Here is a 27,608-nt window from a genome sequence, read left to right as displayed (position 1 = left end):
GTGACCCAGTCATTATTCTGATATCTATAGACGTGACCCAGTCATTATTCTGATATCTATAGACGTGACCCAGTCATTATTCTGATATCTATAGACGTGACCCAGTCATTATTCTGACATCTATAGACGTGACCCAGTACTTAGTTTGACATCTATAGACGTGACCCAGTCATTATTCTGATATCTATAGACGTGACCCAGTCATTATTCTGATATCTATAGACGTGACCCAGTCATTATTCTGATATCTATAGACGTGACCCAGTCATTATTCTGATATTTATAGACGTGACCCAGTCATTATTCTGATATCTATAGACGTGACCCAGTCATTATTCTGATATCTATAGACGTGACCCAGTCATTATTCTGATATCTATAGACGTGACCCAGTCATTATTCTGATATTTATAGGCGTGACCCAGTCATTATTCTGATATCTATAGACGTGACCCAGTCGTTATTCTGATATCTATAGACGTGACCCAGTCATTATTCTGATATTTATAGACGTGACCCAGTCATTATTCTGATATCTATAGACGTGACCCAGTCATTATTCTGATATCTATAGACGTGACCCAGTCATTATTCTGATATCTATAGACGTGACCCAGTCATTATGCTGATATCTATAGACGTGACCCAGTCATTATGCTGATATCTATAGACGTGACCCAGTCATTATGCTGATATCTATAGACGTGACCCAGTCATTATGCTGATATCTATAGACGTGACCCAGTCATTATGCTGATATCTATAGACGTGACCCAGTCATTATTCTGATATTTATAGACGTGACCCAGTCATTATTCTGATATCTATAGACGTGACCCAGTCATTATGCTGATATCTATAGACGTGACCCAGTACTTAGTTTGACATTTATGGAAGTGACCCAGTCATTATTCTGATATCTATAGACGTGACCCAGTACTTAGTTTGACATTTATGGAAGTGACCCAGTCATTATTCTGATATCTATAGACGTGACCCAGTACTTAGTTTGACATTTATGGAAGTGACCCAGTCATTATTCTGATATCTATAGACGTGACCCAGTACTTAGTTTGACATTTATGGAAGTGACCCAGTCATTATTCTGATATCTATAGACGTGACCCAGTCATTATTCTGATATCTATAGACGTGACCCAGTACTTAGTTTGACATTTATGGAAGTGACCCAGTCATTATTCAGATATCTATAGACGTGACCCAGTCATTATTCTGATATCTATAGACGTGACCCAGTCATTATTCTGATATCTATAGACGTGACCCAGTCATTATTCTGACATCTATAGACGTGACCCAGTACTTAGTTTGACATTTATGGAAGTGACCCAGTCATTATTCTGATATCTATAGACGTGACCCAGTCATTATTCTGATATCTATAGACGTGACCCAGTCATTATTCTGATATCTATAGACGTGACCCAGTCATTATTCTGATATCTATAGACGTGACCCAGTCATTATTCTGATATCTATAGACGTGACCCAGTCATTATTCTGATATCTATAGACGTGACCCAGTCATTATTCTGATATCTATAGACGTGACCCAGTCATTATTCTGATATTTATAGACGTGACCCAGTCATTATTCTGATATCTATAGACGTGACCCAGTCATTATTCTGATATCTATAGACGTGACCCAGTCATTATTCTGATATCTATAGACGTGACCCAGTCATTATTCTGATATCTATAGACGTGACCCAGTCATTATTCTGATATCTATAGACGTGACCCAGTACTTAGTTTGACATTTATGGAAGTGACCCAGTCATTATTCTGATATCTATAGACGTGACCCAGTCATTATTCTGATATTTATGGACGTGACCCAGTCATTATTCTGATATCTATAGACGTGACCCAGTACTTAGTTTGACATTTATGGAAGTGACCCAGTCATTATTCTGATATCTATAGACGTGACCCAGTCATTATTCTGATATCTATAGACGTGACCCAGTCATTATTCTGATATCTATAGACGTGACCCAGTCATTATTCTGATATCTATAGACGTGACCCAGTCATTATTCTGATATCTATAGACGTGACCCAGTCATTATTCTGATATCTATAGACGTGACCCAGTCATTATTCTGATATTTATAGACGTGACCCAGTCATTATTCTGATATCTATAGACGTGACCCAGTCATTATTCTGATATCTATAGACGTGACCCAGTCATTATTCTGATATCTATAGACGTGACCCAGTCATTATTCTGATATCTATAGACGTGACCCAGTCATTATTCTGATATTTATAGACGTGACCCAGTCATTATTCTGATATCTATAGACGTGACCCAGTCATTATTCTGATATCTATAGACGTGACCCAGTCATTATTCTGATATCTATAGACGTGACCCAGTCATTATTCTGATATCTATAGACGTGACCCAGTCATTATTCTGATATCTATAGACGTGACCCAGTCATTATGCTGATATTTATAGACGTGACCCAGTCATTATTCTGATATCTATAGACGTGACCCAGTCATTATTCTGATATCTATAGACGTGACCCAGTCATTATTCTGATATCTATAGACGTGACCCAGTCATTATTCTGATATCTATAGACGTGACCCAGTCATTATTCTGATATCTATAGACGTGACCCAGTCATTATTCTGATATTTATAGACGTGACCCAGTCATTATTCTGATATCTATAGACGTGACCCAGTCATTATTCTGATATCTATAGACGTGACCCAGTCATTATTCTGATATTTATAGACGTGACCCAGTCATTATTCTGATATCTATAGACGTGACCCAGTCATTATTCTGATATCTATAGACGTGACCCAGTCATTATTCTGATATCTATAGACGTGACCCAGTCATTATTCTGATATCTATAGACGTGACCCAGTCATTATTCTGATATTTATAGACGTGACCCAGTCATTATGCTGATATCTATAGACGTGACCCAGTCATTATGCTGATATTTATAGACGTGACCCAGTCATTATTCTGATATCTATAGACGTGACCCAGTCATTATTCTGATATCTATAGACGTGACCCAGTCATTATGCTGATATCTATAGACGTGACCCAGTCATTATGCTGATATCTATAGACGTGACCCAGTCATTATGCTGATATCTATAGACGTGACCCAGTCATTATGCTGATATCTATAGACGTGACCCAGTCATTATTCTGATATCTATAGACGTGACCCAGTCATTATTCTGATATTTATAGACGTGACCCAGTCATTATGCTGATATCTATAGACGTGACCCAGTCATTATTCTGATATTTATAGACGTGACCCAGTCATTATTCTGATATTTATAGACGTGACCCAGTCATTATGCTGATATCTATAGGCGTGACCCAGTCATTATGCTGATATCTATAGACGTGACCCAGTCATTATGCTGATATTTATAGACGTGACCCAGTCATTATGCTGATATCTATAGACGTGACCCAGTCATTATTCTGATAATTATGGACGTGACCCAGTCATTATTCTGATAATTATGGACGTGACCCAGTCATTATTCTGATATCTATAGACGTGACCCAGTCATTATTCTGATAATTATGGACGTGACCCAGTCATTTGTTCTTTATGTTCTGTTGCAATTTTCTAGATGATCTGTGTGCTTTCCCCATGCTTGTAAGTAGTTCACAGCCGTAGTGAAGAACGACTGGGATGTTTTGAGAAAGCTCTCTTTATAGACATGTCTCCATTGTCCTCCAGCTCTCTCAGAAGTCCTCTGACCAAAACGGGAATGAAGTTGTCATCATGTCTTGCAGTAAATTTTGCCTCAACGTTTCTCAGAATTGCAGCGGATCTTCGAACATTGCTCGCAGGACAACAGGGCATTTGTCTTCAGAAAGAAAAAAGGATTTCAATGACACATTTTCTGCACTCTTTCTAGAGCAGGGAGCATGGACATCCAGCGAACATTGCTGTGTCCTAAAATGTTATGTTACTCCTGGCCAACAAACTCACAAAGCCCTTCAGTCTTTCTACTCTGATGGTGAAAATATGAACATATTCCCAAAATCTCTGTGAGCAGGTAAAAAATCTCCAAAAATCTCTGTGAGCAAGGGAAATCATATCCAAAGCTGTTCTGGCCGTGTTATGAATGATGTGGGCAGGACAACCTCAGCCAATCACCTCCTGCTGCAGAGCATTTTTAACGTTGGTATGGACATTGACCCTCCCCAGCCTATTCAGTCCTCCAAAGTTGGTATTTGTGTTGTCGGCAGAGAATGTTTTCCAGGTTACATTCTGGGATGACCACCAGCACCTCAGCTGCAATTTTCTCTGCTGTTTCTCCTTTCAATTCAACAAAATCAAGCAGTTTTGTTTCCACAGATGTGCTGCCATCATATATCTTACAATATCTGACTACTACTGGCAGCAGCTTTACATGTCCATGATTGGACACATCAATGGACAGGGACACAAATTCAATCTGGTTTAGGTTCTGTGTTACCAAAGTAGTTGCCCATGGTGCTAACACGTTACTCACTATGGCGTCACATTTTGTCCTAGCACGTGGTGCTAACACGTTACTCACTATGGCGTCACATTTTGTCCTAGCACATGTACATTTCGGCTCATAAAGCTTTCGTGTCAGTTGTGCTGTGCAGTCCATAGATCTGTAACTATGATTGTGTCGCATAGTGTGGTATGACACCCTCCTGCACAGCTAAATCATATTGTTCTTGGGAAGGCTCTACCTTCTTGAAGAATGTGGTGACAGAGGGCAAACCAACACGGCCAATCAGAGAGGCTTTAATGATGTTCTACCACTGCCGTTCTTCACCGGCAGCCAATTGAAAGAGAGGAATTACAAAGGGTGCAGTGAACCATTCTATCGTCTTGACCTGAGCGTATAAATGGACATTCTCTCATCATGTTTTTCATAAAGTGCATTTCGGTTTCTTGGAAAGAGTCATTGTATCTCCTCTGTCTGCTCTTCTTCACTCTCCTTGTCTCACTCTTCTCCACTCTCTTAACATGTTCTTCTCCTTCAATCTTTCTCTTCCTCTTTTCTTCACTCGTCTTCCTGTCCTTCTCTTCACCTTTCCATCTCACTCTTCTTCACTCTCCTCGCTTCACTCTTTTTACTCCCTTAATTTTTCCTTCTCCTTCCTCTCCAATCTGTATTAATAAATAGCACACTATTAGATAAAATACTTTGGTTAACAGATTCCCATTGCTTGCCTCATTTCTGTATTTTATCTCAAAAACATTGTTTGGAATAACACATTGGCAGGTTCTGTAACCATATCTTTACCTTTCCTCCTCTGTCTCCTTCACTCTTCTTCATATCCAGTCTTCCTCCTCTCCTTCCTCTCCACTGCTAATGTTATCCATGAACACTTCTAACTAACATGTGGGAGGATTTGACAGCATTGCGCCACTAAACTAGAAACATGGAGGATTTGACAGCATTGCGCCACTAAACTAGAAACATGTGGGAGGATTTGACAGCATAGTGCCACTAAACTAGAAACGTGGGAGGATTTGACAGCATTGCGCCACTAAACTAGAAACATGTGGGAGGATTTGACAGCATAGTGCCACTAAACTAGAAACATGTGGGAGGATTTGACAGCATAGCGTCACTAAACTAGAAACGTGGGAGGATTTGACTGCATTGGCCACTAAACTAGAAACATGAGGGAGGATTTGACAGCATTAAGCCACTAAACTAGAAACGTGGGAGGATTTGACAGCATTGCGCCACTAAACCAGAAACATGTGGGAGAATTTGACAGCACAGCGCCACTAAACTAGAAACATGAGGGAGGATTTGACAGCATTAAGCCACTAAACTAGAAACATGCGGGAGGATTTGACAGCACAGCGCCACTAAACTAGAAACATGAGGGAGGATTTGACAGCATTGCGCCACTAAACTAGAAACATGTGGGAGGATTTGACAGCATAGTGCCACTAAACTAGAAACGTGGGAGGATTTGACAGCATTGCGCCACTAAACTAGAAACATGGAGGATTTGACAGCATTGCGCCACTAAACTAGAAACATGTGGGAGGATTTGACAGCATTGCGCCACTAAACTAGAAACATGGAGTATTTGACAGCATTGCGCCACTAAACTAGAAACATGTGGGAGGATTTGACAGCATAGTGCCACTAAACTAGAAACGTGGGAGGATTTGACAGCATTGCGCCACTAAACTAGAAACATGTGGGAGGATTTGACAGCATAGTGCCACTAAACTAGAAACATGTGGGAGGATTTGACAGCATTAAGCCACTAAACTAGAAACGTGGGAGGATTTGACTGCATTGCGCCACTAAACTAGAAACATGAGGGAGGATTTGACAGCATAGTGCCACTAAACTAGAAACATGTGGGAGGATTTGACAGCATTGCGCCACTAAACTAGAAACATGTGGGAGGATTTGACAGCATAGTGCCACTAAACTAGAAACATGTGGGAGGATTTGACAGCATTAAGCCACTAAACTAGAAACGTGGGAGGATTTGACTGCATTGCGCCACTAAACTAGAAACATGAGGGAGGATTTGACAGCATAGTGCCACTAAACTAGAAACATGTGAGAGGATTTGACAGCATAGCGTCACTAAACTAGAAACGTGGGAGGATTTGACTGCATTGGCCACTAAACTAGAAACATGAGGGAGGATTTGACAGCATTAAGCCACTAAACTAGAAACGTGGGAGGATTTGACAGCATTGCGCCACTAAACCAGAAACATGTGGGAGAATTTGACAGCACAGCGCCACTAAACTAGAAACATGAGGGAGGATTTGACAGCATTAAGCCACTAAACTAGAAACATGCGGGAGGAATTGACAGCACAGCGCCACTAAACTAGAAACATGAGGGAGGATTTGACAGCACAGCGCCACTAAACTAGAAACATGATGGAGGATTTGACAGCATAGCGCCACTAAACTAGAAACATGAGGGAGGATTTGACAGCATTAAGCCACTAAACTAAAAACATGTGGGAGGGTTTGACAGCATTAAGCCACTAAACTAGAAACATGGGAGGATTTGACAGCACAGCGCCACTAAACTAGAAACATAGGAGGATTTGACAGCACAGCGCCACTAAACTAGAAACATAGGAGGATTTGACAGCACAGCGCCACTAAACTAGAAACATGGGAGGATTTGACAGCATTGCGCCACTAAACTAAAAACATGTGGGAGGGTTTGACAGCATTAAGCCACTAAACTAGAAACATGGGAGGATTTGACAGCACAGCGCCACTAAACTAGAAACATAGGAGGATTTGACAGCACAGCGCCACTAAACTAGAAACATAGGAGGATTTGACAGCACAGCGCCACTAAACTAGAAACATGGGAGGATTTGACAGCATTGCGCCACTAAACTAAAAACATGGGAGGATTTGACAGCTAGCGCCACTAAACTAGAAACATGGGAATTTTTGACAGAACAGCGCCACTAAACTACAAACATGGGAGGATTTGACAGCACAGCGCCACTAAACTAGAAACATGTGGGAGGATTTGACAGCACAGCGCCACTAAACTAGAAACATGGGAGGATTTGACAGCATTGCGCCACTAAACAAAAAACATGGGAGGATTTGACAGCTAGCGCCACTAAACTAGAAACATGGGAGGATTTGACAGCACAGCGCCACTAAACTAGAAACATGGGAGGATTTGACAGCACAGCGCCACTAAACTAGAAACATGGGAGGATTTGACAGCACAGCGCCACTAAACTAGAAACATGGGAGGATTTGACAGCACTACACCACTAAACTAGAAACGTGGGAGGATTTGACAGCACAGCGCCACTAAACTAGAAACATGGGAGGATTTGACAGCATTACACCACTAAACTAGAAACGTGGGAGGATTTGACAGCACAGCGCCACTAAACTAGAAACGCGGGAGGATTTGACAGCACAGCGCCACTTGCTGCAACAGTAGAGACCAGAGAAATTCATGTTCATCTCTCACCACGTTAATGTCATCAGATACTTTTATTTTTTTTTTAAGGAAGAATCTTACGAAAGGTATTGACAACACATTGATAGGCAATACTATACATGTTTTAAAAATAGTACAGATTTAAAAGAAAGACATTAGTCTTAAATCGCAAACCACCGTGACTAAAATATGCAGAGGAAAAACATCCTTAGAGTCTTTGTTGTTCCACATGTAAACACCCCCACGCTGTTCTCGATAAGCTTTCGAGCAGCTGGTGATGTAAGCACAGTAAAGAATCCTACCTAAAAGTGCAGAGTAGGACGATAGCGATAGTGAGGGAGATGAGAGAGAGACTGTGTCCGATAGTGTAGCCTACTTTCACTGCCCAGTAGAACTCCGCCTGAGAGAAACACACAAGTAGACACATTAAAACATGTTACTGCTCACACAGTTCAAAGCTTAAAAAAAAAAAAACAGTAACAAAGAGGGCCAACCCACCCCTGTTTTGGTAAAAAGCTGAAAGATGGGCCTGGAGAAAAGTAACCACTCTCAAATTCATAGACAGAGCTATGGAAGCAAAGACTGACCACCCATGATATACAGTACAAAATGATCTATTTTTATCAACAAATTTATATTTTAGGTTCTGATGGGGTACGACAGTTGAACTAAGCTCATATTCTTCAAGAATCAAGTTTTATTCTTCAAGAATCAAGTTTTATTCTTCAAGAATCAAGTTTTATTCTTCAAGAATCAAGTTTTATTCTTCAAGAATCAAGTTTTATTCTTCAAGAATCAAGTTATATTCTTCAAGAATCAAGTTATATTCTTCAAGAATCAAGTTTTAATCTTCAAGAATCAAGGTTTAATCTTCAAGAATCAAGTTATATTCTTCAAGAATCAAGTTTCATTCTTCAAGAATCAAGTTTTATTCTTCAAGAATCAAGTTATATTCTTCAAGAATCAAGTTTTATTCTTCAAGAATCAAGTTATATTCTTCAAGAATCAAGTTATATTCTTCAAGAATCAAGTTATATTCTTCAAGAATCAAGTTTTATTCTTCAAGAATCAAGTTTTATTCTTCAAGAATCAAGTTATATTCTTCAAGAATCAAGTTATATTCTTCATGAATTCTTCAAGAATCAATGCATGTATACGTTAAAACAATTATCTATCAATAAGCATGATTTATGTTCATTTGTATTTAACCTTTATTTAACTAGGCAAGTCAATTAAGAGCAAATTCTTACGACGCTGGGCCAATTGCAAACCCGGACGACGCTGGGCCAATTGTGCGCCGCCCTGTGGGGCTCCCAATCACGGCCGGTGGTGATACAGCCTGGAATCGAACCAGGGACTGTAGTGACACCTCTAGCACTGAGATGGAGTGCCTTAGACCGCTAGTCCGAAATTCTAGATTTAACACATTGGCAAATCTATAATGGTCGAGCGCTATCCTCCGACAATTACTTTTATTTTTGATGTAATTCTAATTTCTGGATAAGGCTTAAAGTACAGGAGACATTCTAGTTACGTCATATGATTGTTGAAAACACAAGGCCCTAATAATGGTACCCTATTCCATACTGTAGTCCACTACTTTAGACCAGGCCCATAGGGCACACTATTCCTTACTGTAGTCCACTACTTTAGACCAGGCCCATAGGGCACACTATTCCATACTGTAGTCCACTACTTTAGACCAGGCCCATAGGGCACCCTATTCCATACTGTAGTCCACTACTTTAGACCAGGCCCATAGGGCACCCTATTCCATACTGTAGTCCACTACTTTAGACCAGGCCCATAGGGCACCCTATTCCATACTGTAGTCCACTACTTTAGACCAGGCCCATAGGGCACCCTATTCCATACTGTAGTCCACTACTTTAGACCAGGCCCATAGGGCACCCTATTCCATACTGTAGTCCACTACTTTAGACCAGGCCCATAGGGCACCCTATTCCATACTGTAGTGTACTATTTTAGACCAGGCCAATAGGGCACCCTATTCCATACTGTAGTGCACTACTTTAGACCAGGCCCATAGGGCACCCTATTCCATACTGTAGTCCACTACTTTAGACCAGGCCCATAGGGCAGCCTATTCCATACTGTAGTCCACTACTTTAGACCAGGCCCATAGGGCACCCTATTCCATACTGTAGTGCACTACTTTAGACCAGGCCCATAGGGCACCCTATTCCATACTGTAGTGCACTACTTTAGACCAGGCCCATAGGGCACCCTATTCCATACTGTAGTCCACTACTTTAGACCAGGCCCATAGGGCAGCCTATTCCATACTGTAGTCCACTACTTTAGACCAGGCCCATAGGGCACCCTATTCCATACTGTAGTGCACTACTTTAGACCAGGCCCATAGGGCAGCCTATTCCATACTGTAGTCCACTACTTTAGACCAGGCCCATAGGGCAGCCTATTCCATACTGCAGTCCACTACTTTAGACCAGGCCCATAGGGCACCCTATTCCATACTGTAGTGCACTACTTTAGACCAGGCCCATAGGGCAGCCTATTCCATACTGTAGTCCACTACTTTAGACCAGGCCCATAGGGCAGCCTATTCCATACTGCAGTCCACTACTTTAGACCAGGCCCATAGGGCAGCCTATTCCATACTGCAGTCCACTACTTTAGACCAGGCCCATAGGGCAGCCTATTCCATACTGTAGTCCACTACTTTAGACCAGGCCCATAGGGCACCCTATTCCATACTGTAGTCCACTACTTTAGACCAGGCCAATAGGGCACCCTATTCCATACTGTAGTCCACTACTTTAGACCAGGCCCATAGGGCAGCCTATTCCATACTGTAGTCCACTACTTTAGACCAGGCCCATAGGGCACACTATTCCATACTGCAGTCCACTACTATAGACCAGGCCCATAGGGCACACTATTCCATACTGTAGTCCACTACTTTAGACCAGGCCCATAGGGCAGCCTATTCCATACTGTAGTCCACTACTTTAGACCAGGCCCATAGGGCAGCCTATTCCATACTGCAGTCCACTACTTTAGACCAGGCCCATAGGGCACCCTATTCCATACTGTAGTGCACTATTTTAGACCAGGCCCATAGGGCAGCCTATTCCATACTGTAGTCCACTACTTTAGACCAGGCCCATAGGGCACCCTATTCCATACTGTAGTCCACTACTTTAGACCAGGCCCATAGGGCACCCTATTCCATACTGTAGTGGGAATTGAGTGGCATTTCAAATGTAGCCTTCATACATGCTCCTTTACTCCAGGGAGCAACATGTTAAGTCTGTAGGTATTGTAGCTCTATGTGGCCGACTCAGTTTGAATCCAGGCTGTCTGTGCACCACCAGACCATTTTAGCCCGCTGAGCTGAAGCCTGGGCATTAGCTCGGGGACCACTTTTTTTTATATTTGTAACACTTTTTTTATCGTAAAGTAAAAAGCCATTGTCTTGTTATCATCGTTACACAAATACAAAGGTCACTGTTTTATGAACGTTGGTCAATAATGATTAGAAATGTATTGATGGATCTGTAAAAAGACACTGGTTGCCATACCTACCTTGTCATCATCATCAACTTTGGTGACATTGGCGTTGTAACCACAATTCAGTGCATAGGAAGCAGGGCTAACCTCAGACCAGCCATCACTGGTGCAGGTCTTCGACAGGTTACCTAGATGACAGAGAGGACAGGTGTAACAGGTTACCTAGACGACAAAGAGGACAGGTGTAACAGGTTACCTAGACGACAAAGAGGACAGGTGTACCAGGTTATCTAGACGACAAAGAGGACAGGTGTACCAGGTTATCTAGACGACAAAGAGGACAGGTGTACCAGGTTACCTAGACGACAAAGAGGACAGGTGTAACAGGTTACCTAGACGACAAAGAGGACAGGTGTAACAGGTTACCTAGACGACAAAGAGGACAGGTGTAACAGGTTACCTAGACGACAAAGAGGACAGGTGTAACAGGTTACCTAGACGACAAAGAGGACAGGTGTAACAGGTTAGCTAGACGACAAAGAGGACAGGTGTAACAGGTTAGCTAGACGACAAATAGGACAGGTAAAACAAGTTACCTAGACGACAAATAGGACAGGTGTAAAAGGTTACCTAGATGACAGAGGGGACAGGTGTAACAGGTTAGCTAGACGACAAATAGGACAGGTGTAACAAGTTACCTAGACGTCAAATAGGACAGGTGTAACAGGTTACCTAGATGACAGAGGGGACAGGTGAACAGGTTACCTAGATGACAAAGAGGACAGGTATAACAGGTTACCTAGACGACAGAGGGGACAGGTGTAACAGGTTACCTAGACAACAGAGCGGACAGTTATAACAGGTTACCTAGACGACAGAGAGGACAGGTGTAACAGGTTACCTAGATGACAAATAGGACAGCTGTAACAGGTTACCTAGACGACAAATAGGACAGGTGTAACAGGTTACCTAGATGACAGAGGGGACAGGTGTAACAGGTTACCTAGATGACAAAGAGGACAGTTATAACAGGTTACCTAGACGACAGAGAGAACAGGTGTAACAGGTTACCTAGACAACAGAGCGGACAGTTATAACAGGTTACCTAGACGACAGAGGACAGGTGTAACAGGTTACCTAGACAACAGAGCAGACAGTTATAACAGGTTACCTAGACAACAGAGCGGACAGGTGTAACAGGTTACCTAGACAACAGAGCGGACAGGTGTAACAGGTTACCTAGATGACAAAGAGGACAGTTATAACAGGTTACCTAGACGACAGAGAGGACAGGTGTAACAGGTTACCTAGACAACAGAGCGGACAGTTATAACAGGTTACCTAGACGACAGAGGACAGGTGTAACAGGTTACCTAGACAACAGAGCGGACAGGTGTAACAGGTTACCTAGACAACAGAGCGGACAGGTGTAACAGGTTACCTAGACAACAGAGCGGACAGTTATAACAGGTTACCTAGACGACAGAGAGGACAGGTGTAACAGGTTACCTAGACAACAGAGCGGACAGGTGTAACAGGTTACCTAGACAACAGAGCGGACAGGTGTAACAGGTTACCTAGACAACAGAGCGGACAGTTATAACAGGTTACCTAGACGACAGAGAGGACAGGTGTAACAGGAGCGGACAGGTGTAACAGGTTACCTAGATGACAAAGAGGACAGTTATAACAGGTTACCTAGACGACAGAGAGGACAGGTGTAACAGGTTACCTAGACAACAGAGCGGACAGTTATAACAGGTTACCTAGACGACAGAGGACAGGTGTAACAGGTTACCTAGACAACAGAGCGGACAGGTGTAACAGGTTACCTAGACAACAGAGCGGACAGGTGTAACAGGTTACCTAGACAACAGAGCGGACAGTTATAACAGGTTACCTAGACGACAGAGAGGACAGGTGTAACAGGTTACCTAGACAACAGAGCGGACAGGTGTAACAGGTTACCTAGACAACAGAGCGGACAGGTGTAACAGGTTACCTAGACAACAGAGCGGACAGTTATAACAGGTTACCTAGACGACAGAGAGGACAGGTGTAACAGGTTACCTAGACAACAGAGAGGACAGGTGTAACAGGTTACCTAGACAACAGAGCAGACAGTTATAACTTGTTACCTAGACAACAGAGCGGACAGTTATAACAGGTTACCTACACTCTACTTGTTTTTACAGTAACTTACTGGCAGCCAGTTAACTGTAAGTTACTGTAAAAAAAAAGGAACAGTATTTTACGTACCATATTTTATTCAATATTGTTACTGTAATTTATTTACAGTACCAATAATGCTACTGTGGTCATTTTACAGTAACATACTGTTCCTGTAGAGACTTATTTGCATATTTCCCAGTGCCTTGCCTTTAAAATGAATTGTAGAGTTACCACCCATGACTGTTTTTGTTAGTGACAGAGACATAGCTGTTGCATTCATCCTTGTTCAGTCTTGTGGCCAAGTGAGATTCTAAGAGAATAAGTTGTCATTAAAATAAAATTATGGCAGAATTTATCGGGACCCCACCCCAAATCTAATGACACAGCCTTAAAATCTGTAAATTTTGATTTTTACATCAACAAATAACCTTCAATGAATTACATTTTCATCTCTTACCAAAATTCAAGAAACCCATAAATAAACATACTCAATAAAATAGCATTTAAAAAAAAAAAAGATCTTTCTCTAAAACTTTTGTGTATTGTCCCGAATCCCCGAACTGACAAGGTAAAAATATGTTGTTCTTCCCCTGAACAGGCAGTTAACCCACTGTTCCCCAGGCGCCAATGATGTGCATGTCGAATAAGGCAGCCCCCCCCCGCATCTCTCTGATTCAGAGGGGTTGGCTTAGATGCGGAATATACATTTCAGTTGAATGCGTCCAGCTGTACAACTGACTAGGTATCCCCCTTTCCCTTTCCCATACAATAATTTATACTCTTATTTTATTTTGTCCCCCCCCCAGGGCAGTTCCTCCCCTGACATTGAATACCACTGCTTTAATTAACACAATACATATTTCACAAGGCCATAATTCATAAGACCTTATAGTTTTACTCTTATACAGTGGTCTGAAACTCAGGATTTACAGGCCACATCACGCCTGCAAGTAGGGCTGCAAACTTCTGTTCACTTTAACCAAAACGTTCAGAAGTCCTGGAACAATCATCCAACTGGGAATTCTGGGAAAACCTGGGAGTTTCCAGAATTTTACAACCTTAGCTAGTTATGTTATTTATCTTTGTGTAGCGTAAGATTAATTAATCAATCAAAACACAGATATGAAAATGTTCTGTTAAACAATCTACCTGTATTACAGCATGCAGGGAACTTTGATAAAGAATTACAATTCTTTTACAGTTAACTGACTGACAGTATGTTACCGTAAACAAAACAGTTTTACGGTTACCAATGTTGTTACTGTAATCCATTGATGGTACCATTACTGTTATTGTAATCTATTGTAAAGTGTGGGGAAGGGGGATAGTTGTTTGAATTCAGGCTAAGTGATGTTGCAATTTCCCAACATTTTTCCAAGGGGCCGGTGTTTTATATGTAGCTCATATTATGCTTGTGCTTGGTTTACTTTTAAAAATGGATAATGATTTATTTAGTTGATGTGCCTTTTCGTAATGATATATGTTTGCTTTAATAGGGTAGCCTAGTGGTTAGAGCGTTGGACTAGTAACCTTAAAGGTTGCAAGTTCAAACCCCCGAGCTGACAAGGTACAAATCTCTCGTTCTGCCCCTGAACAAGACAGTTAACCCACTGTTCCTAGGCCGTCACTGAAAATAAGAATTTGTTCTTAACTGACTTTCCTAGTTAAAAAAAGGTTAAGAGTATTAAAATACCTTGGCTACAAACAAAGCAATGCATATAAAATAACAAAATTAACAAAGACTAAAATATAAAATGTATAATAACAATTTGCAACAAAAAAACAACATTTTCTCTCTTGCTTCTGAGGCTGAGCTTGGGCTTTGTTCTTTTTGTATGGCATTCTATTTGAGTATTCAGAAATACAGTAACTGAAGCACTACCGTGTTTTATGTTGCATGATTTTATGGCCATGTCCTAAATACATCAAATATTTCCCGGCCGTTACATTTGTTTTCCCACAATGCAATGTCATTAACGGTATTTTTTAAAAAAAAGTGTAGGTAACAGAAGGTACAGTCATTTACAGGTGATCTCCAAAACCAAAACAATACGTTTTCATATGTTCAGCTCAATCAAGTTAAAATACAATAGTTCAACAGAGCCCAACTCTGGCATTTGTTTTCAAAATGTTTTTTGTTAAGCTTTTTTCTGTATTATGCTATCTTCTACCCCCTTCTCTACCCCCACTCTACCCCCTAATCTTCTACCCCCACTCTACCCCCACTCTACCCCCTAATCTTCTACCCCCACTCTACCCCTTAATCTTCTACCCCCTTCTCTACCCCCACTCTACCCCCTAATCTTCTACCCCCACTCTACCCCCACTCTACCCCCTAATCTTCTACCCCCACTCTACCCCTTAATCTTCTACCCCCTTCTCTACCCCCACTCTACCCCCTAATCTTCTACCCCCACTCTACCCCCTAATCTTCTTCCCCCACTCTACCCCCTAATCTTCTACCCCCACTCTACCCCCTAATCTTCTACCCCCTTCTCTACCCCCACTCTACCCCCTAATCTTCTACCCCCTTCTCTACCCCCACTCTACCCCCTAATCTTCTACCCCCTTCTCTACCCCCACTCTACCCCCTAATCTTCTACCCCCTTCTCTACCCCCACTCTACCCCCTAATCTTCTTCCCCCACTCTACCCCCCAATCTTCTACCCCCTTCTCTACCCCCACTCTACCCCCTAATCTTCTACCCCCTTCTCTACCCCCACTCTACCCCCTAATCTTCAACCCCCTTCTCTACCCCCACTCTACCCCCTAATCTTCTTCCCCCACTCTACCCCCCAATCTTCTACCCCCTTCTCTACCCCCACTCTACCCCCCCCCCCAATATTCTACCTCCACTCTACCCCCTAATCTTCTACCCCCTTCTCTACCCCCACTCTACCCCCTAATCTTCTTCCCCCACTCTACCCCCACTCTACCCCCTAATCTTCTTCCCCCACTCTACCCCCCAATCTTCTACCCCCTTCTCTACCCCCACTCTACCCCCCAATCTTCTACCCCCTTCTCTACCCCCACTCTACCCCCCAATCTTCTACCCCCACTCTACCCCCTAATCTTCTACCCCCTTCTCTACCCCCCTAATCTTCTACCCCCTTCTCTACCCCCCCAATCTTCTACCCCCACTCTACCCCCACTCTACCCCCTAATCTTCTACCCCCTTCTCTACCCCCTCTCTACCCCCTAATCTTCTTCCCCCACTCTACCCCCCAATCTTCTTCCCCCTTCTCTACCCCCACTCTACCCCCCCAATCTTCTACCCCCACTCTACCCCCTAATCTTCTAATCCCACTGTACCCCCCCTCTACCCCCACTCTACCCCATTATTTACCCCCACTCTACCCCCTTCTCTACCCCCACTCTATCCCCTTCTTTACCCCCACTCTACCCCCTTCTCTACCCCCACTCTATCCCCCACTCTATCCCCCCTCTACCCCATTCTTTACCCCCACTCTACCCCCTTCTCTATCCCCTTCTCTACCCCCACTCTACCCCCCCCCCCCCCCAATCTTCAAAGCAATCAAACCAAGTGTTGAGAAATCTCTTCTGCCTTCCCACTCCACTGATCAACACAACAGTCTCCTCCAAGGAGCACAAAAAACAAGACACATTCTCGGTGAAATACTAGTGGTTTCTTCTCGTCTTTAAATATCAGAAGGGGCAACTTTTTCCCTCCTCTATTCAGATCCAATTATTCTACACAAGAGAGTCTCACTGGAACATAGTCCACTTCAGCAAATTGAAGTCTTTACTGTCAGGAGGGGAAATGATGGCCCCTGTGATGCACTGAGGCTTACAGGTTCCGTGTGTGTGTGTGTGTGTGTGTGTGTGTGCGTGTGTGTGTGTGTGTGTGTGTGTAAAAAAAGAAAAAGCTGTATTGTCACATTGACCAGATAGGTGCAGTGGAATGTGTTGTTTTACAGGGTCAACCATAGTAATACGGCACCCCTGGAGTAAATTAGGGTCACGTGCCTTGCTCAAGGGCACATCAGCAGATTTTTCACCTTGTCGGCTCGGGAATTCGAACCAGCAACCTTTCGGTTAGGCTACCTGCCGCCGTAAACTCCATCTGTTTTCTTAATTACCCAAGACCATTCCTCAGAGACCAAGATGCCATCGTCTAGTAATGAGTCTTTTCAACTCTCAGAAAACTCAGAAAAATCATCCATTCAAACATCCATTCAAACATCCATTCAATCATCCATTCAATCCAACGTTTTACAGTATAATACAGTCAACGTTACGGTATTTGTACTGTGTGTCATTGCACAGTACTTGATTCAGTCCAGTATTTACATGACAGTAGGTGTCCTGTAATATGAAATACAGAAATCGACTTGCCACTGAGCTGTTTGTAAATTACTGTCAAATTCATGGCAACCGATTGCAGTGTATCAATATAGGTATAGACAGAATGTGTAAAAACACAATAAGCATAGAAACTATTAAACATGAGCAAAACAACAACATGCAGAAGATGTCCGCTCAGTTATCTCAAACAGCAGGAGACAGAGACAGAGTGAGAGAGAGAGAGAGAGAAAGAGAGAGAGAGACAGAGAGAGAGAGGTAGAAAGAGAGAAACAGGGGCAGAGAGAGAGGTGAAGAGAGAGAGGGAAATAGAGAGAAGGGAGAGTAAGAGAGAGAGAGAGAGAGAGAGTGAGAGAGACAGAAACAGAGTGAGAGAGAGAGAGACAGAAACAGAGTGAGAGAGAGAGAGAGACAGAAACAGAGTGAGAGAGAGAGACAGAGAGAGAGAGAGAGAGAGAGAGACAGAGAGAGAGAGAGAGAGAGAGATGAAGAGAGAGAGAGAGAGATGAAGAGAGAGAGGGAAATAGAGAGAGAAGGGAGAGTGAGAGAGAGAGAAAGTGAGAGAGAGAGAGAGACAAACAGAGTGAGAGAGAGAGAGAGACAGAAACAGAGAGAGAGAGAGAGAGAGATGGAGAGAGAGACAGAAACAGAGTGAGAGAGAGAGAGAGAGAGAGAGAGAGAGAGAGAGAGAGAGAGAGAGAGAGAGAGACAGAAACAGAGTTAGAGAGAGAGAGAGAGAGAGAGAGATGAAGAGAGAGACAGAAAGAGTGAGAGAGAGAGAGATGAAGAGAGAGAGACAGAAACAGAGTGAGAGAGAGAGAGAGAGATGAAGAGAGAGAGACAGAAACAGAGTGAGAGAGAGAGAAAGAGTGAGATGAAGAGAGAGAGACAGAAACAGAGTGAGAGAGAGAGAGAGAGAGAGAGATGAAGAGAGAGAGACAGAAACAGAGTGAGAGAGAGAGAGAGAGAGATGAAGAGAGAGAGACAGAAACAGAGAGAGAGAGAGAGTGAGATGAAGAGAGAGAGAGAGATGAAGAGAGAGAGACAGAAACAGAGTGAGAGAGAGAGAGAGTGAGAGAGAGATAGAGAGATGGAGAGAGACAGAAACAGAGTGAGAGAGAGAGAGTGTGAGATGAAGAGAGAGAGACAGAAACAGAGTGAATGTGCGTAAGTGCTTTACTTTCCATATACGTAAAGTATCTTAAATTAAATTGAAAGAGAGAGAGGGGGGGGACAGAGAGGGAAGAGAGAGCGAAAGGGAGACAGAAAGAGAGAGAGAGAGAGGGGGGGGGCAGAGAGGGAAGAGAGAGCGAAAGGGAGACAGAAAGAATGAGAGAGAGAGAGAGAGAGAGAGAGAAGAGAGCGAAAGGGAGACAGAAAGAATGGGAGAGAGAGATTGGGAGAGAGGGGGACAGAGAGGGAAGAGAGAGCGAGCGAGAGAGAGAGAGGGGGACAGAGAGGGAAGAGAGAGCGAAAGGGAGACAGAAAGAATGGGAGAGAGAGATTGAGAGAGAGGGGGACAGAGAGGGAAGAGAGAGCGAGAGAGAGAGAGGGGGACAGAGAGGGAAGAGAGAGCGAGAGGGATAGAGGGGGACAGAGAGGGAAGAGAGAGCGAAAGGGAGACAGAAAGAATGGGAGAGATGAAGAGAGAGAGCGAGGGCAGCAGAAAGAGAGAGAGAGAACGAGATAAGCCGGTGGTGTTTTAGTCCATGCCACCACTGGATCCTCTGTGTCTGAGGGATTGCCAGAAGAATGCTTTCATCAGGCCTCCAAAAAAGAGACCAATGGATTTTGGATGTCATGCATGACGACGGGAGTACCTCAAACAAGTTAATCATCCCTGCATGGTGTTGTCTCTGAGGCCTGATTTTAGATTAGGGCTCTTTTCTCAATATGGCAAAAACACATACACGGCTGTGGACACTGGGCCTGTGTGCACTTCTTGTGAAGAAAATTATGCATTAGGACATCCTGAGGAGAGACAGACTGATATATAGATATATATCTTCTGCATGTGGTTGTTTCGCTCGTGTTTAATAGTTTATATGCTTATTCTGTTTTTACACATTCTGTGTTTACAGCAAGGACCCCCCCCCCCCCCCCCCCCACACACACACACACACCTGGGTGCAGAAATATTTCCCCCCCTAATTGTACTCCATTAGCCAAATACATTTAAACTCAGTTTTTCACAATTCCTGACATTTAATCCATAAAAATTCACTGTCTTAGGTCAGTTAGGACCACCACTTTATTTTAAGAATGTGAAATGTCAGAATAATAGTAGAGAGAATTATTTATTTCAGCTTTTATTTCTTTCATCACATTCCCAGTGGGTCAGAAGTTTACATACACTCAATTAGCATTTGGTAACGTTGCCTTTAAATGGTTTAACTTGGGTCAAATGTTTCGGGTAGCCTTACACAAGCTTCCCACAATAAGTTGGGTGAATTTTGGCCCATTCCTCCTGACAGAGCTGGTGCATATATATATATATATATATATATATATATATATATATATATGAGAGAGACATGGTGGGAGAATGTCGTCCCCAGCACCCAAACGCACTACTGGCCTGTAATTAATAATAAAATCAGTCATTGTCAAAGTGATACAGGGAGAGGTGACGTCCACAACACCAGAACCTGAACCTTACTAAGTATCTACTCTCCTGTAATTACAGTAAAGTTTGACACCATGTATCTACTCTCCTGTAATTACAGTAGAGTTTGACACCATGTATCTACTCTCCTGTAATTACAGTAGAGTTTGACACCATGTATCTACTCTCCTGTAATTACAGTAGAGTTTGGCACCATGTATCTACTCTCCTGTAATTACAGTAGAGTTTGACACCATGTATCTACTCTCCTGTAATTACAGTAGAGTTTGACACCATGTATCTACTCTCCTGTAATTACAGTAGAGTTTGGCACCATGTATCTACTCTCCTGTAATTACAGTAGAGTTTGACACCATGTATCTACTGTCCTGTAATTACAGTAGAGTTTGACACCATGTATCTACTCTCCTGTAATTACAGTAGAGTTTGACACCATGTATCTACTCTCCTGTAATTACAGTAGAGTTTGACACCATGTATCTACTCTCCTGTAATTACAGTAGAGTTTGACACCATGTATCTACTGTCCTGTAATTACAGTAGAGTTTGACACCATGTATCTACTCTCCTGTAATTACAGTAGAGTTTGACACCATGTATCTACTCTCCTGTAATTACAGTAGAGTTTGACACCATGTATCTACTCTCCTGTAATTACAGTAGAGTTTGACACCATGTATCTACTCTCCTGTAATTACAGTAGAGTTTGACACCATTTATCTACTCTCCTGTAATTACAGTAGAGTTTGACACCATGTATCTACTCTCCTGTAATTACAGTAGAGTTTGACACCCTGTATCTACTCTCCTGTAATTACAGTAGAGTTTGACACCATGTATCTACTCTCCTGTAATTACAGTAGAGTTTGACACCATGTATCTACTCTCCTGTAATTACAGTAGAGTTTGACACCATGTATCTACTCTCCTGTAATTACAGTAGAGTTTGACACCATATATCTACTCTCCTGTAATTACAGTAGAGTTTGACACCATGTATCTACTCTCCTGTAATTACAGTAGAGTTTGGCACCATGTATCTACTCTCCTGTAATTACAGTAGAGTTTGACACCATGTATCTACTGTCCTGTAATTACAGTAGAGTTTGACACCATGTATCTACTCTCCTGTAATTACAGTAGAGTTTGACACCATGTATCTACTCTCCTGTAATTACAGTAGAGTTTGACACCATGTATCTACTCTCCTGTAATTACAGTAGAGTTTGACACCATGTATCTACTGTCCTGTAATTACAGTAGAGTTTGACACCATGTATCTACTCTCCTGTAATTACAGTAGAGTTTGACACCATGTATCTACTCTCCTGTAATTACAGTAGAGTTTGACACCATGTATCTACTCTCCTGTAATTACAGTAGAGTTTGACACCATGTATCTACTCTCCTGTAATTACAGTAGAGTTTGACACCATTTATCTACTCTCCTGTAATTACAGTAGAGTTTGACACCATGTATCTACTCTCCTGTAATTACAGTAGAGTTTGACACCCTGTATCTACTCTCCTGTAATTACAGTAGAGTTTGACACCATGTATCTACTCTCCTGTAATTACAGTAGAGTTTGACACCATGTATCTACTCTCCTGTAATTACAGTAGAGTTTGACACCATGTATCTACTCTCCTGTAATTACAGTTTAAGTCCTTGCATCATAGCGCAGAAGGATAGTGTTTTAATCACTATAGCACAATCAATGATCGATTTATAGCCATTCATCTTAAAATAATTAATAGAGTTTAAACAATAAACCTGTTTTTTTTGTCATAGACAGATAAGATTAATATGAGATGAAAGTTGAGTTCATAACGAGTTCAGGAAGCCAAGCTTAATCTTTACGTGACTTTCACAGCGGTGTGGGAAGATGTTTTGATCAAGAGATAACATGTAAATGTTGCAATACGTGTATTTTACAGTTATAAGGAAGGTGAAATCTTACAGTTAGTGGTTTTACATATTTTAGAAAGCATATAGGTCAATTCAAGCCTTATTCATACCATTGTTTTCAAATGCCTCACATAAAATATTTCATATTTTTTATATTTTTTTATCATATTTGTACTGTGTACTTGAGCCTACGTCCTCAAAAGTGACTACACCTCAGCAAGTTAGAACGGCGAGATTTGAACCTTCATTGGAGTATGCTGCAATTACTAGTTATTTTGTTTGTTGGTCCTTTCATGGTAAACACTTCCATTTTAGATTAGCTACGTTTAAGAGGGTTAAACGAAGGGTTCTTTGGCTGTCGCCATAGGAGGACCCTTTAAATAACCTTTGTTTTTGTTGGAGGTAGAACCATTTTGGGTTCCATGTTGAACCCTTTCAACAGAGGGTTCTACTGTACCTGGAACCACCACCTCGGCGTTACTCTGGACCCTGATCTCTCTTTTGAAGAACATATCAAGACCATTTCAAGGACAGCTTTTTTCCATCTACGTAACATTGCAAAAATCAGAAACTTTCTGTCCAAAAATGATGCAGAAAAATTAATCCATGATTTTGTCACTTCCAGGTTAGACTACTGCAATGCTCTACTTTCCGGCTACCCGGATAAAGCACTAAATAAACTTCAGTTAGTGCTAAATACGGCTGCTAGAATCCTGACTAGAACCAAAAATGTGATCATATTACTCCAGTGCTAGCCTCTCTACACTGGCTTCCTGTCAAAGCAAGGGCTGATTTCAAGGTTTTACTGCTAACCTACAAAGCATTACATGGGCTTGCTCCTACCTATCTCTCTGATTTGGTCCTGCCGTACATACCTACACGTACGCTACGGTCACAAGACGCAGGCCTCCTAATTGTCCCTAGAATTTTTAAGCAACCAGCTGGAGGCAGGGCTTTCTCCTATAGAGCTCCATTTTTATGGAATGCTCTGCCTACCCTTGTCAGAGACGCAAACTCGGTCTCAACCTTTAAGTCTCTACTGAAGACTCATCTCTTCAGTGGGTCATATGATTGAGTGTAGTCTGGCCCAGGAGTGGGAGGGTGAACGGAAAGGCTCTGGAGGGTGCGTCACCTGAGTGGGTTGAGTCACTGATGTGGTCATCCTGTCTGGGTTGGCGCGCCCCCCCCCCCCCCCCCCCCCCCTTGGGTTGTGCCGTGGCGGAGGTCTTTGTGGGCTATACTCAGCCTTGTCTCAAGATGGTAAGTTGGGGGTTGAAGATATCCCTCTAGTGTTGTGGGGGCTGTGCTTTGGCAAAGTGGGTGGGGTTATATCCTTCCTGTTTGGCCCTGTCCGGGGGTGTTCTCGGAGTGGGCCACAGTGTCTCCTGACCCCTCCTGTCTCAGCCTCCAGTATTTATGCTGCAGTAGTTTATGTGTCGGGGGGCTAGGGTCAGTTTGTTATATCTGGAGTACTTCTCCTGTCCTATTCGGTGTCCTGTGTGAATCTAAGTGTGCGTTCTCTAATTCTCTCCTTCTCTCTTTCTCTCTCTCGGAGGACCTGAGCCCTAGGACCATGCCCCAGGACTACCTGACATGATGACTCCTTGCTGTCCCCAGTCCACCTGGCTGTGCTGCTGCTCCAGTTTCAACTGTTCTGCCTTATTATTATTCGACCATGCTGGTCATTTATGAACATTTGAACATCTTGGCCATGTTCTGTTATAATCTCCACCCGGCACAGCCAGAAGAGGACTGGCCACCCCACATAGCCTGGTTCCTCTCTAGGTTTCTTCCTAGGTTTTGGCCTTTCTAGGGAGTTTTTCCTAGCCACCGTGCTTCTACACCTGCATTGCTTGCTGTTTGGGGTTTTAGTCTGGGTTTCTGTACAGCACTTTGAGATATCAGCTGATGTACGAAGGGCTATATAAATACATTTGATTTGATTTTGATTTGAAAAGGGTTCTCCTATGGGGACAGCCAAAGAACCCCGTTGGATGCCTTTTTCTGAGTGTAGAATGTAGGTAGAGTTTGAGACCATGTAGCTCTTGTAATTAGAGTTTAGGTAGAGTTTGAGACCATGTATCTCTTGTAATTAGAGTTTAGGTAGAGTTTGAGACCATGTATCTCTTGTAATTAGAGTTTAGGTAGAGTTTGAGACCATGTATCTCTTGTAAACAGAGTATAGGTAGAGTTTGAGACCATGTATCTCTTGTAAACAGAGTTTAGGTAGAGTTTGAGACCATGTATATCTTGTAAACAGAGTGTAGGTAGAGTTTGAGACCATGTATATCTTGTAAACAGAGTTTAGGTAGAGTTTGAGACCACGTATCTCTTGTAATTAGAGTTTAGGTAGTGTTTGAGACCATGCATCTCTTGTAATTAGAGTTTAGGTAGTGTTTGAGACCATGTATCTCTTGTAATTAGAGTTTAGGTAGAGTTTGAGACCATTTATCTCTTGTAAACAGAGTTTAGGTAGAGTTTGAGACCATGTATCTCTTGTAAACAGAGTTTAGGTAGAGTTTGAGACCATTTATCTCTTGTAAACAGAGTTTAGGTAGAGTTTGAGACCATTTATCTCTTGTAAACAGAGTTTAGGTAGAGTTTGAGACCCATGTATCTCTTGTAAACAGAGTTTAGGTAGAGTTTGAGACCACGTATCTCTTGTAATTAGAGTTTAGGTAGAGTTTGAGACCATGCATCTCTTGTAATTAGAGTTTAGGTAGTGTTTGAGACCATGTATCTCTTGTAATTAGAGTTTAGGTAGAGTTTGAGACCATGCATCTCTTGTAATTAGAGTTTAGGTAGAGTTTGAGACCCATGTATCTCTTGTAAACAGAGTTTAGGTAGAGTTTGAGACCATGCATCTCTTGTAATTAGAGTTTAGGTAGTGTTTGAGACCATGTATCTCTTGTAATTAGAGTTTAGGTAGAGTTTGAGACCATTTATCTCTTGTAAACAGAGTTTAGGTAGAGTTTGAGACCATTTATCTCTTGTAAACAGAGTTTAGGTAGAGTTTGAGACCCATGTATCTCTTGTAAACAGAGTTTAGGGATTCTATTCTGTCTGTAAAACTCAAGCGTTATATATTCCGTGATAGAACTGCAACGGTAATCTACGATTGAGTGGACAAACTGTAAGTGGTGTTTACTGGGATTTGCAATCTCTGCTAAAAAGATGGAATTTTCCTTTAAATTTCAAATCATACTGTAAAGCTGATTTTTCGTGATACGGATTGAATAGAGTTTAACCCTTTACACTCGTAGGAATTGACCTATATAGGTAAGGATAAATTAAAATGTTTCTTACTGAAGAAATATAAAAACCATACGCATAATCATGGCAGCAATTGACAGGAAACAGCCATTAGACCAACGCTGAGGACACAACAGTTCACCTGGCACAAGAATGAACCAAACATCACACTGTTGATTTTATGTGCATTTTACATTTAGTGGATTTTTTTCACAGGATTTGAAATCTAAAAACACTTACATTCATTTAACATGATAAGAATATTTATGGGAAATGTAGGGTAGCTGCAATGTAACAAATGATATCAGTTTGAGCGAGAGAAGTAACTGTTGTCTCCAAGTGGCCACACATACCTCTCCAGTGTGCACAGTTCCTAAGTCATTTCAATGCACTTTTATGACTCCAGGAAGAGTCTTCAACTGAAAAGTAATTTTTTTGACCTCTCCTAGCTGTGCCGTTGAGGAACTACAGCAAGCACACTTGTTTTGTTTGGAACCCAACCCTAGATCCCAGCATTCACACAATTATTGTGTTGTTTTTTTAACGTAAATCCCAAAATTCCCCCCCATATTAAATTGCAATCTGGGTCAGATGGGCATAATTTGAAAGCTTGTTCTATTGTCAACATGACTAGCTAAGTTATAAAATAGGATCTTACAGTGTTAGGCATTTCACAAGGCGATTCAGACAAACTGATGCTAATTTTGGTGCGGATAGAAAGGAGTCTTGAGTGAATTCAGGCGAATTTCTGGACAATAGGTTTCTGGACAATAGACAGACATGGGCTCCGTTCAGAACAACCCAGGGTATGATGCCATGTTATTTTGTTACTGTTGGCCTACATCAAACATTGTGGTCATAAATGTTGACACTGTGTATGACATAGGTTTTATGATATGGAAATGTGAAGTGCACATTTGTACTCACAGGTGTTTGACTTGCTTGTAATGACTTCAACGCGGTATTTATTATCATCCTAAACGTCTTATCTTCCAAAATACATAGAGTTATCTGAATTTACAGCATTTCCTTGACTCAGACAGCAAAAACTTGCAAAAGTTGACCAATTAGCGGAAGGGATGGGGGGCAACTTTTTGTCGCGCACGTGTGTGTGTGTGTGTGTGTGTTTGTGTGTGTGTGGTGCTCAAATTCAGAACAGCTGTCAGTTTAAAAACCTATATAGGGCTGTGAAGCGCAGAGCCAGAGGTCTGACCTCAGTTGTAGCATGCTACTGGACATCCACTGCTTTCCAATGTAGGCGCTTACCTATGACCAAAGCTACCATTTTCAACCAGCATACGGGTACAAGTGTAAAGAGCTACTTAGCGTTTCAGACCATATCTCTGTTCGAATACGCATACTAACATACTGTATACTACATACTTAATGAGTATATACTACATACTATATACTATTAGTTCATTTTAGTATACTGTCAACAAACGGTATTGTTTCAGTTGAGCATACTAGAGCTTCGCCTGTCGCCCCGGAAGTTGATACTGTTGCTATGCAACCTCTTGCTAGCTGGTTAGCATAACAAATGACTAGCTAAACATTTTACAATTTCGTGTGTATTCGTAAATACAAATCAGGAGTGGCAGAGTGCGCTCTGGGCTTTCGTAAATGCAGAGCATTGTCAAGTTGTCCATTAGTCTATTCAGAGCATTGTCAAGTTGTCCATTAGTCTATTCAGAGCATTGTCAAGTTGTCCATTAGTCTATTCAGAGCATTGTCAAGTTGTCCATTAGTCTATTCAGAGCATTGTCAAGTTGTCCATTAGTAAATTCAGAGCATTGTCAAGTTGTCCATTAGTAAATTCAGAGCATTGTCCAGTTG

General features: G+C 42.0%; 1 protein-coding gene across 2 annotated transcripts in view; it reads right to left on the bottom strand.

Annotated features, from left to right (window-relative positions):
- LOC139386849 (vasoactive intestinal polypeptide receptor-like) overlaps positions 1 to 27,608 on the bottom strand; it is a 107,839-nt gene that overhangs the window by 41,576 nt on the left and 38,655 nt on the right. For both annotated transcript variants that reach the window (XR_011629103.1, XM_071132704.1), the window contains exons 4-5: positions 11,566 to 11,678; positions 8,298 to 8,395 (exon numbers count right to left, since the gene is read on the bottom strand). Coding sequence is in view for 1 of the 2 variants with exons in the window: in XM_071132704.1 (XP_070988805.1) it covers positions 8,298 to 8,395; positions 11,566 to 11,678 (211 nt within the window). In the remaining variant the exon portion in view is untranslated. The remainder of the gene's footprint in view (positions 1 to 8,297; positions 8,396 to 11,565; positions 11,679 to 27,608) is intronic.

The sequence above is a fragment of the Oncorhynchus clarkii genome, chromosome 28, assembly GCF_045791955.1.
Source record: "Oncorhynchus clarkii lewisi isolate Uvic-CL-2024 chromosome 28, UVic_Ocla_1.0, whole genome shotgun sequence".
Classification (NCBI taxonomy): domain Eukaryota; kingdom Metazoa; phylum Chordata; class Actinopteri; order Salmoniformes; family Salmonidae; genus Oncorhynchus; species Oncorhynchus clarkii.
The sequence above is the reverse complement of the archived record's forward strand: the minus strand, read 5'-3'. Positions and strand labels throughout refer to the sequence as shown.